The sequence below is a fragment of the Zea mays genome, chromosome 1 (assembly GCF_902167145.1).
Source record: "Zea mays cultivar B73 chromosome 1, Zm-B73-REFERENCE-NAM-5.0, whole genome shotgun sequence".
Classification (NCBI taxonomy): domain Eukaryota; kingdom Viridiplantae; phylum Streptophyta; class Magnoliopsida; order Poales; family Poaceae; genus Zea; species Zea mays.
The window spans coordinates 11,326,998-11,339,319 of NC_050096.1; the positions used below are offsets into that span (position 1 = coordinate 11,326,998).

The following is a 12,322-nucleotide window of genomic DNA, read 5'->3' on the forward strand; positions in this document are numbered from 1 at the left end:
CGACAAAGGCCTTGATCTCCTTTGTCGTGTCTCACCTCCTTCGCCGTGTCTCTCTCGCCCCAAAGAGTCACCCCCATCCGCAAAGCGAATTATTATTCTCATAATAAGTGGCAATTAATTAGTTTTGATGGAACTCTATAGAGTTTTTATAGAGTTTTTAGATCTGAAGTCATGCGTCATGCCAAACGGGCCATTAATATACTCATATTATCTAAGATCGTTTAATGCTTTGCAGCATTTGTATTCCTTGAGACATCTTTTGAGTGTCTATCAAATAGTTGGTGTTTTCCTCCTTTTGTCAACTAAGGCTATCAGAAGAGGTGGCAGAATCAAGTCAAATTTGAAGACAAACCGTTGCCAAATAACTCAAGAACCTCCAAAATGGGTTCATGGTAAAAAAAAAATAAAGGGTACCGAGAGTACCATATTTGGACGGTGACCCTCAGAATCACAATTAGAATCTTAAAAATTAACAGACTATCTCATGCAGTTAACCAAAAGCAAAATAGACCAGAGTTTATGCTTCCTCGCCTTTGGGACTTGCTACTTATTGTTTGCAACAGCAAACAGATCAGTCTTCAGCCTATTAAGACATTCCAAGGCGATCAATTACTCAGACGGAACAGACTGCAATCCTATTTCTCAATATCTATGGACCTGTCAAAAATTTACAGAACCTAACGAGCACGCCCAGCTATAGGCAAATTGAGAGACATTTAGCATTTTTTTTGTTTATACAGAATAGTTATTAAGATACATAAATATGCCTCCCAAAAAGGCGAAGGAATAGCACAGAGCAACAATGTCAACTAGATACAAAATGCACAGCTCTAGAAGGGTACTCTTCTACAGAGGACTGGACAGAGTCATTCATGGAGAGTCTGTGCATAGTGAGAGTGGTACTGTGAAGCGTTCATTTGCAGGTTTATGACAGATCAACCAGATGGTCTCTGGTAGATATGCTTTGTTCTTGGGTCAACGATTATGCCCTTTCCACCATTCACTTCAAGGTCATGCCTGCAGGATTGATTATTTAAGATGGAGTCTAGTAACTAGCGGACCTCTAAGAAAAGCTAACAAGTACTAGATTGCTTACTGGAACACAAAATCAGGAATGGTGAGCTGTTCACGTGGTACATATCTGAATAGCTGCACAAGTCTGTCGACATATACAACTTTCTTCCAGACCTAATTGAAACAAACCAAAACAGAAATTTCAAGCACGGAGCAGCACAAAGAATGTTTTTGGTTTAGCTGCAAGGTGAGTACCTCCCCGTCAACAAAAAGTTGCATCGCCATAACGGCTGTTCTCAGTCCCAGTGTCGGGTGGAGTATGTATATAGTCTGTAAAGGTTTGTGAATTCAAGAAACTATATAATCCAAATCGAAAATTATAATCGGGTGATGAGGTCACATAAGATACTCACATGAAGATTTTTTTTATGCTTCCGACCTAGTATCTGTTGTAACCGTTTCATGAATCCTAAATCAGGCTGTCTGTAAATTCAAATAAAAACAGTTCCATGTGCCAGTGTTAAGACAAATGAACCAAAAAATGATGTGATTTCCATCCTGAATAATCCATCACTTACGGTTGTAATGATGCCACAGAGTGGAAATAGACAATTGTGTAAGGCTTCTGAATCAGAGATTCAAATTCCTGCAAGAATGGCATATAATGATACGATAATAACATTAATACTTTCATAATTTATTGCTCAAACAAGCCAAAAGGTATGAAGAAAATACTATTCGACGAGGAATCAAGATAGTAGATAGCAGGGATTTTGATGAGAAATTTGAGGAATTATTTGCATGGTGCATGGCAAGAGCATTATAAAGTTCTTGCATACCCCCACCCCCCAAAAATTAAGCCTTGGTTTGACCTTACCTTTCTAGGTCCATCCCATTCCCACCATTTGATTAAACTGCTGAATACCTTGATTCGTTATTTTGTTACTATTATATAACCTTCAGAAAATTTGACACCATAAAAACCTACCATCCAAAAATATTAAAGGTACTTGCATATCATGAATGTGAACTAGTGTACATAGTTATCTGCACAGCAGTCAGCATATCATTCACACTGGAAACTCCAGGCCAACTCATGGACAAAGGAAAAACAATTTATTTGATATTGGCAGTTTTAATACGCATACATCAAAATATCTAGTTTGCCTTCTGGATACTTGGGCAGTGCATTACCAAAAAACTGAGAAATGCACTATCCATAGCCAAGAAGATTCACTTTATAATAATAATAAAACTCGACCTACGGGAGTAAGAATGTAAGATAGTCCCCGAACCCCTACCCCACACATACACAACGGCAAGAAAATACCATAGACAAATTGCATCAAGTATTTTTGCCAAGACAAAGAACAAAAACAATAATAAGATTAGGATATTAATGTATGGGTCAAGAGAGAACAGGAATGACTGGGCAGGCTCAGCATCAACACGATTACTAAGGGCATTTGCATGATTACATATAGGAAGATATCAATTGATACTCTTCTTATAGCAAATGTCTAATTATGCCCAATTAGAGTTAAGATTCAATCACCTTTACTACATATAGAACAAATCGTTCCAGATCCAAGCAGCGAAGAAGAAAGTGAGCACCAACAATGACCATAACTGGACGCCCTTCACTATCAACTCCTCCACGGTAACTGTAATTGATATAGAGCATAAAAATAAAGGCAATGATACCATGATAATATGGAAAATGATGGATAGAGATCATTTAGCATCACAAATGTAAAGCAATGAAAACAAAAAGGTAGTCCACAAAATGAAATAAAAACTGCATAAATTTGCCTACATTATTTTCATTTCAGCAACATCTGACAGATTCATAGAATTCGCTTTAGCAAGGTATCGTGAATGAAGTGAATATTCTTCAGCAGCAGATAATGGTGGACTGCCAAGATCACCAAACCCAAGCATGTTAGCCAAGTTAAGTCCCTTGTTTGCCTGAGATTTTTCCCATTGCTCCTTGCGTCGGAGATCAGGATCCTTAATTATAGACATAAAAGCAGGATCCAAATATGAGTCCAACTTGAAAGAATTCCTGTTAAGATAAACCAGATAAAATCAGATAAACTCTTAATGAACAATCACTAAACTATTGAACAGACACAGGATATCTTTTAAGGTAATCTCTGTCAGTGACCGGAACCAAGAAAAATGCATGTGCTTTCAATTTCACCTTCTACGTGTCAAACTCGAATCAGGAAGCGGGATATCTGCAAGTGTAGGAATTGGTGTTTTGCTATTTGCTTCCCCAGCAGGCAAGGGCTTTATTCTTATTTTCCTTTCATCTATTACTGTCTCACCATTCTCATCCCCAACATCAGCTGGAAGTTTCAATGCGGCTATCTCTTCTTCTTGCTTGTCCCGAGGGAAATATAGTGGAAGCAACCTGAGGAATTAAACATTATCAACCTATATTGGAAAATTGTTGTGATAAACTAATACTGAACTTCAAGTGGAGAACCTCTTATATATCTCTGTGTCAGATGATGATATCGTACAGAAGACAATAGCTGTTATTTTGTCCTTTTGTTTCTCCAGAAAACGTCTCACAGTTCCTGCTCACGGCGGGCCCATCAGTATTCAATAGTATCCAGTTGACATGCGTGCGCGCGCACACACACACACATACCATACTATATATATGTTGTTCGTCACCCTAGGTGATGATCACCTACCATGAAATGTCTTAACAAATTTAAGTTGTTCGCGATCTTTGTAAGTCATTCTTTAAGCCATTTTAGTATGGATGATCATCACCTAAGGTGACAAATAGTGTTGCCATATCTATGTGTGTGGGCGTACGTGTGTGTGGTTCACATACAAGTCTGTATATTGAAAAAACAAAAATACATCAAATCTGAGCACCTATACAGCAAAGCAGCTCAAACTAACATACTTCAATTGTTTGCCTCCCCCACCCGAATGCCCAAAGAGGCCCAGCGGCCCATATTTCTAACCGCAGACCGTACTGAGTCCCCTCCCGACGACTCATGTCATGCCTGCTCCCTCCCGGCTCCTGCATGCATGTGTATCCCAGACACGGATAGCGAGCTAGCAGAGCAGAGTCGCAAATGAAACAGGGAACCCTAGCGACGAGCGTGAGCGGCGGTCAGCAAGAGCACACCGAGCACCGGCAAAGCACAAGGCAAAGAAGGCCGCAGCTCGCAGGGGCAAGCGGCGGGCAGGACAGCTGCCACTGCAGCCGAGATCCGGCGGTCAGCGGGCGGCAGCGGCAGCCAAGAGGGGGCAGGCTGGTTGGGGCTAGGCGTGGACAGCAGCAACAGCGAGGCATGAGTCAGGCCGAGCCTCTAGTTCTCTGCTTCTCTACTTCCATAAGTTTAAATTCAGATTTAATTTGTTAGGGAACAGGGATAACAATTTGTGAATCGCTTAGTGCCTTAGCTTGAGTTGTCCCATAATTACTTAGTCTCCTGATTTAACTTTAGGTCTTAACTATTGGTACCTTTTTATATTAAACGATTTCAAATTGAGGTCAAATTCTCCAATATATGAAATCATGTTCAGTTTTATGTTATATATTTTCTACATATATTATGTAATTTTAACTATGCAGCATTATATATGCTAAACATTAGCTTTCGGGTTGTGAAAAGAAATTCAGTACCCCAATACTTTTCAAATGCCCAAACCTAAAATACTGGGCCGACACTGTTCCGGCGCAATCTCAACCGAAGAAGATAGTACATGAAAAACTAAGTGTGGAGTATGTAAATATTGTATAAAATAAATCAGGATTCAAATCCCATCTGTAGTAAAAATGAACAAGAGCAAAAGCAGATCAGTGAACTCACTTATTGCCACATGAGCAGCTGGTTCACGAGGATAATTCTTGGCTTCTGTGTAAATGCAGCCAGTAGCAATGCTAACCACATCAAAGGCAGAACAAATTACTTGCAAAAGTTGAAGAACATTCGATGTGAAACCTAGGATTAGAAATGGAATCTAAACAAAAGTTTGTAAGCACTTAAGGCTTGTTTGGTTGCATGGGAATTGGAGAGGATTGAGGGGCCTATAATCCCTTGTTAGTCAAAAATGAACAGCATGGGATTATATGCCCCTCAATCCCCTCCATTCCCCATGCGACCAAACAAGCCCTTAATGTTAAACTTGTAAATACCCTTTTTCATAATAAATAGGAGTACCTTTCAAGGCCATTCTCAATGAGCAGTTCTAGACAAGACCTGTAGCAGTGGCTAAGCGCATTCTCTGCAGCTGTGTGATACTTTACAGCATATTTTGGGCCCACAGTATGGATGACCTTCCTACATAACCAGATAATTAACTTTTGAGCTTAACGTTGAGCATTAAAGTTCTGATGTGATATGTTTCAAGCAAATGATTCTCAAATATCAAGGTTCAAACAAATGAATTTTATAAGTTTAAACTAGTCACCCATAGTTACCTGCAATAGGTCTTTCAGGAATAAACTTAACTACTTAAGCATATGCCAGAAGAAAATAATAGCCTTATTGTATGAAGGTCAATCCAGAAGCACATAATGGTTCATATCTTCCTCAGACAATTAGTAAGAAATAAACATGCTCTGAAATTACCATCACATCACCTAAATTAGAGGCTATAACACTATAATCACTTATTTCACTCCTATATAATCACCACAGATATACCTATAATGAAATATGCGCATCGCATATGCATGGTTCTTTTACAACCAAAAGCTAATGATCGAAGTAGGGGGAAATGACTCGCAAACTTCCCTCACTCTGTCTGCGACAAGTGTGCCTTGTGTGTTTTGTAAGCAAGACTAGATCTCATGTCAAAATTTTGGTAAAGCGAATTAATCTAGCTAACCGTGACAATTAAGATTTTCACTGGCAAGTTGTAATTTGTAACTTATTACAGAAGTGCCCAAAATCCATACTATTTGAAATCAGCAATATCATGACCTTTGCCTGTGGGTGGGGGGGTCCTGTATCACCTAAAGGGGCTCATGCTTATTCAGCATTACAAATTACAATTACCAGAAAACAATGTTGTTGGTGGACACTACAAAGCCATCAGTAGTATGTAATCTGATGCAACATCTAAAGCCACCAGCCACCAATCAAATAAAATGACATACCTGGCAGGCAAATCATAAGCATTTGTCATCTTAGCCATCCCAGTGCGGCAGCCACCCTGCAGAGTGCAGACCAGTCACAAACGAAAAGCCACCTTACAATCCCCATTTTAGCAGCCGAATTAGGAAGCACATCCAGCGTTAAACAGTACCAGGGTGGCGCACTCCTCGGCGAGCCCCGAACCTGCAGCAGCGTGGAGCCCAGGACTGCTATGAGCTTCGTCCAAGTTCTACACAACCTCAGAAGTAATGGCCATCAGTATCTCGATTGAAGCATTTCATAGCTTGATTGAACAACCGAGGAGAGAATCCCGACCTCGTTGGTGGAGTTGACGACGGCGTCGACCTCGAGGTTCCACGGATGGCCTCGCCAGAGGTAGATCTTCGAGTTGATCTCGTAATCGACGGGGAACCGCGACGCGCCACGGCCCCCGGCCCCCGCGGCCGCGTCGTCGCCGGTGAGCGGGTCGGAGAAGGAGAGGAAGGACGAGGCCGGGGTCTCGGATCCGGCGGCGGTGGGGGACAGCAGGGAGATGCGCTGGTCCGGGTCGCTCCAGCGCGGAACCTGGTCGAGCGTCACGGCCGGCTCAACCCCGCCGACGCCCGGCGCCATGGCCTCCACCGCCGCGGCCGTCGGGGAGGCGGATGCCGAAGCCGCCTCCGGCGAGCGGTGCTGCATGGCTATGGCCGGATCAGAACCGCGAGGGCATGGAGGACGTGTGCTGGAGGCTGGAGCGATAGAAGGAGATGCGCGCGAAGCGGGAGGAGGCGGAGGTGACCGGTGTGAGCGAAGCTCGGGGGATCGAAGCGACGGGACGGGGGAGGAGAGAGAAAGTAGATTAGATAGATGAGTACAATTAAATTTCTCAATAATTGTTCCTGTCTGCAGAAATTGTAGATTCAAGTAGCGTCTTGGTCCAAAAAATAATTTAAAATTAAAGTGACCTACACAAAAAAAAATTAAAATTAGAGGCATACGGCTCAAACATATATTAAACTACAGATAATACACTTTATTTTAGCTAAAACAAACCTATATTAAATTATAGATAATATAGTTTATCTTAGCTAAAGACTGAGAAAGATATAAGTTGAAAAGGAGACTCGACTTCTAGTCCTGTTTGGGAGCACTATCCTGTGGATGGCTTCGTGTCGTATTGGGTTTGATGTTTTCTCACGAGCCATCTGAGAGGTAACGACCTAGGTCTTGTGAGTTCGAGTAGAAAAAGTATAAGGACTTTTTTTTGCAAAATAAACGACGATAAAAATTAGAAAAAAACGTTTAATAACAGTAGGGAAGATAAGTTTCCACGGTTGCACGATTTTCATCATCATCGTGATCTTCCACATTAAAATGGACAATCCAAATGTTTCTTCACGATCCGTTTGAGCTCTTAATTAATTAATTTTAGTTTAAAATAAATAGATAGCCCAATCCTAATAGAATTTGGTCCTTAAATTTTATAGCTATAAAATTTAGGGTATGTTTGGAACCATGTAGCTGATAGTAATCTAGCTAATAAATTGTTAGCTAGATTGAGACGACTAATGAACTAAATGTTAGTTGTGAGTTAACTAACAGTTAACTGAGGTATTAACCAGAGGTGTTTCGAATTTTTATAGCTTATTTTAACAGCTAATTATTAGCTCTAGAAGTATAGGTTATATATGATCAAAATAAAACTGGGTTGTTTTGTAGGTGCCTCGTTAAAAACCTTTGGTCAAAAGAAAAAAAAGAGTACAACCAGCTCAGAAATATTTAATATTTTGTGGGCTTTGATAGACCCTATATAAATGGCCATGCCAGATCAATCTGTGTGCTCGAGTTGAGGCTCAAACACGACGCACACATTATGTTGTGTCAGTCTAGGCCCACGATTAATCTAGGTCGTGTCAGACTTAGGTCGTGCCTCCAATTTCATGCTTTTGGCCAGCCCGTTAGACACGGTCCAAATATACATGTATAGGGTTAGCCTTGTAGGATTGGGTACGTTTCGTTGAGTACATTTGTGTTTACTGATGTCGCCAGTGCTAGCTAGATTGAATAGGTGGGCTCTGTTCTGTTTTGTGTGTTCCACATTCTTGCCATCCTTAGTGGATTTTTATTATCACCCACTGAAATGGACTTGTTGGTGTGTTATCGTGTCAATGTCCCAATTTTGTAATAAATTTTAAATCCATTGTAGCCATAATCGTATAAATACACTTTCCATCACTTGAAACGGCGTTTCAAATGCCTAAACTTTCGCTAATATAATCGGTGGAAAATTTCTTTTCACCTAAAAATTATATCATTCTCATGTCTCATAAACTATTATAGTGTCCATGCGTTGTGACAGCACACATTACAATTCCCTATCTGAATCAATAACCAAAATAGGAACCAAACGATACACACCAATATATATTTTATATATGTGTATATGTTACTCCTTATACTTTTTGCATGCATAAACTATTATAGTGTCCATGCGTTGTGGCGGCGGAAATGGTGAATTCTCTCATGGGGATGTAGGACCACATCAAGCTTACGCAGGACTACACACTCAAGGGCCTATACGACACCTCCATCATCTTCTTCACCGACACCATCGCCTAGATCAACAAGTGAGCTTCATGTAATCCTTTGACCTAGGTTCCCTAGTTGCCCTATTACGTCGTGGATTCAATCACTATCAAGACACTACGACGAATTGGCGATCGCTTGGTGTGGATCTGCGGAGAGGGCGAGAGAGGGAGACGCGAGGAGGGAGTGGAGGGAATGAAGCGGGCACATGACTGGTGGGAGTGAGGAAGAAGGGTGGGCACGACGAGGGAGCTAGCTTGGGGTGGGGGTTTATAATGTGATGTTTGTCTCTAGCGAGAGATAAGGTGTATTCATATGTCAGCATCATTACCCCCTCAGTTTGTTAGGCGAGACACGAAGAAGAGGAACAAATCTACATGCTTCGTGTGTGACACGCACCGACGTGGAAACGATGGAATAGTGTGTTAGACATCCAAGAGCTAAGCAAACATGTGCATACACAAGAGCAACACATCCAAGTGATCAAAGAGTCCCAAGTGCAACAAATTGAGTAGAGAGCTAGACTTAGCCTTGTCTTGTGAGAAAAAGAGCTAGAGCACTTGTGTGAGCTGAAGTTGTGATCATAAGCTCTGGAGTTAGGCTTCCATTGAGAATGTAAGACGATCAAGAGCCTCCAAGTGTGTGGAGAGCCTTGAACTCATTGAGGAAAGAGAAAGGGGACTCAAGTTTGATCTTTATGATCACTTGAATGAGGAAAGGATTGAGAGAGACCCGATCCTTAGTGGACTCCTCAATGGAGACTTAGGTTTCTTTGTGAAATTGGACTCCGGTAATAAATGTCGTGTCTTTATTGCTTTGTCTTTGCAATTTGTTCTACACCTTTCCTCCCTACGCACATACTTGCCTTGCACTTAAAGTCTATTTCATAGTGTTGTTAAGTCCAATTCCACACTCATATTCATTAGCAACTTTGTGCAAGTATTGTGCTTATACTAACCTCGTACTAACTCGTCTTGTTCTAACTACTTAATATCATAATTTTGGATCAAGTTTTGGATTATTTGAGTAAAATTTTAGGTTTCGCCTATTCACCCTCCTTTATGTGACTTTCAGGTCCGGTGCGCATCGGACATGCTATAGTGAGAGATTTGGTGCGACCAGAAACTGTAGAATGTTGGTGTTCAGAGAACACCGACTAGTAATCTATGTGCTTTGCGCGTCCAACGCTGATGGTATTCAAGGGTGACACAGAGGTTTTATATTGGTTACGGCGACAAATGTCCCTACATCTAGTTGGGTATCTGTGTACCCTATGATAACATTTGTATCGGGGGAATAAAAAGCTTGGACTAGGGGGACCTCGAGGCTTGGGCCTCTAGCATAGGAAGTGTAGTGTTTTGTGGAGTTACAAGTGTGTGCTATCCTGATCATTTGCCCTCTTTGAGAGTTCCCCTTCTCCTTTTATAGCCCAAGGAGGAGGGGATCCTATTGCATGACCCCCTAGTCGAGCCGGACAGAACAAGGCTTTGCCCCATTGTTTTGTTGGCGACCTTCGTCCTTGACCGGAAAGAGTTTATGTTGCCCCCTCCTGTAGCAACGTCATGTGATATTGTTAAGTGTTGTCTCACCCTGCAGTTTTGTCCTTTTTCAGTCGTCAGTAGTCATGGTGTGGCTAGCCCATACTTAGTCTATGTGTCTTTTCAGAATGGCAATCGACGTGTCCTTATCGTTAGTGACCACATGCCTAGTTTCCATATGTTACGTGTTGTCATTCGGGTTAATCTTGTGTCAGGGCCTGACACTTTTGCATATCTCGAGGAGTAACCACCGTGCGGCATAGTACCTCTATTGGATCGGGGGAATCGGGTGCGCTCCCGTCCCCTGGGGTTGAGCGAGGCGGACTTTCCTGGATCCCATGCTGCACTCCGACCCTAAGAGGTCGGGTCGAGTGAGGCCGAATCGTGGGATCGATCTCTCCCTACAGGAGTTTACCTCTTCCTCGCATTTAGTTTGGGTTTTAAATGTGACCCGAGTTGCATTCTTAATGGTGAGATGCATCTACCTTTGTGGTATGAAATTTTAATGGTGAGATGGATCTACCTTTGTTGTATTGAAAGTCGCCTAAAGGGGATGAATAGTTAGAACCGAAAATTTAGCATTTAAAACACAAACTGCAACCCTGGTTATGCCACGTCGTTTCTCAGAATAAAATAAATACCATAGAAAATTTAGTCAAATTATGTGAGAGAACTGTCCAAACATAGGTTAAGGTTGCAAGACATCTTTTTCCACCATACAGTTTCTAAAAAGATGAAATATAAATAATACAAAATAATATATCGCTTTTTAAACCATAAATGACGTTTCTTTGATGTTGAGGACATTCTATTCACACGAGAGGGTATTATGATATTGGTGGACGATGAAAAGGTTATAGGATATGCTAAAAATTTTATGTGATATCATGTTCCAAATAATCCCCTGTACTGAAGTTATACATACAGTGCCTGTGTCAAGTCGTGTAGAACAGAGCACAACATTAAGCTACATTCCTTGCAAAAAATGAAGTCATTGGGAAACTTAGCCAAAATGTATGGAAGAACTCTCCAATGTTTGTTAAACATCCTGAGGCACATGTTTGCCATGATGTATTTGGAAAAAAGTTGTAGAACAAAGGATTTAAAACAATAGACCATCTTTAAAACTAAAATTAGTGTTTCTATGATATTAAGGGTATTGTACTAGCATGAGAGGGTATTAGAGTACAACTAGTGGATGAAAACATTATTAAGCTAGCTAATGACCTTTTGTGATACTAAGGTTCCTATAATCCCCTCTATTCAAGGCATACCTAGATGGTGTTTATGTCCACTCAAGCAAAACACCACACATCATTATGCCACATCGTTTCTCAAAATAAAATAAAGACCATGAAAAATTTAGCCAAATTGCGTGAGAGAACTGTCCAAACATAGGTTGAGGTTGTAAGGCACCTTTTCCACCATATAGTTGCTAAAAAGTTGGAATATAAAGAATTCAAAACAATAGATCATCTTTTAAACCACAAATGACATTTTTCTGATGTCGAGGGCATTCTATTCGCATGAGAGGGTATTATGATACTAGTGCAGGATGAAAAGTTACTTGGTATGTTAAATATTTTTTGTGATATCAGGTTCCAAATAATTCCTTGTACTAAAGGTATACATATACAATGTCTGTGTCAAGTCTTGTAGAACAGCGCACAACATTAGGCTACATTCCTTGCAAAAAATAAAGTCCTTGGAAAACTTAGCCAAAATGTATGGAAGCACTCTCTGATGTTTGTTAAATATCGTAAGGCACATGTTTGACATGATACATTTGGAAAAAAGTTGTATAACAAAGAATTTAAAACAACATATCACCTTTGAAACTAAAAATAGTGTTTTTACGATGTTGAGTGCATTGTATTCGCATGAGAGGGTATTAGAGTATAACTACTGGATGAAACGTTGTTGGGCTAGCTAATGACCTTTTGTGGTACCAAGTTTCCTATAATCCTCTTTATTCAAGGCATACCTAGACGGTGTTTATGTCCACTCAAGTAAAACACCACACATCATTATGCCACATTGTTTCTAAAAATAACATAAAGACCATGAAAATTT

General features: G+C 40.8%; 1 protein-coding gene across 1 annotated transcript; it reads right to left on the reverse strand.

Moving 5' to 3' along the window:
* Positions 1-396: 396 nt before the first annotated feature.
* Positions 397-7,031, reverse strand: LOC100285683 (appr-1-p processing enzyme family protein). Its single transcript, NM_001158574.2, has 14 exons — positions 6,462-7,031; positions 6,298-6,375; positions 6,149-6,204; positions 5,208-5,327; positions 4,857-4,927; positions 3,506-3,599; positions 3,218-3,430; positions 2,831-3,079; positions 2,570-2,678; positions 1,593-1,660; positions 1,428-1,497; positions 1,270-1,344; positions 1,097-1,188; positions 397-1,017 (listed from the first exon to the last, which is right to left on the reverse strand). The coding sequence occupies exons 1-14, from the start codon at positions 6,822-6,824 to the stop codon at positions 936-938; spliced, it is 1,740 nt and encodes a 579-aa protein (NP_001152046.1). The 5' UTR covers positions 6,825-7,031; the 3' UTR covers positions 397-935.
* Positions 7,032-12,322: the final 5,291 nt, after the last annotated feature.

Excerpts from the sequence above, each read along its gene's own strand:
- LOC100285683 (NM_001158574.2), bottom strand. The coding sequence starts at position 6,824 with ATGCAGCACCGCTCGCCGGAGGCGGCTTCGGCATCCGCCTCCCCGACG. Across the intron at positions 6,205-6,297 it reads CCGAGGAGTGCGCCACCCTG|GGTGGCTGCCGCACTGGGAT; the intron begins GTACTGTTTAAC and ends TGCACTCTGCAG. Across the intron at positions 1,661-2,569 it reads TTGTTCTATATGTAGTAAAG|GAATTTGAATCTCTGATTCA; the intron begins GTGATTGAATCT and ends CCATTCTTGCAG.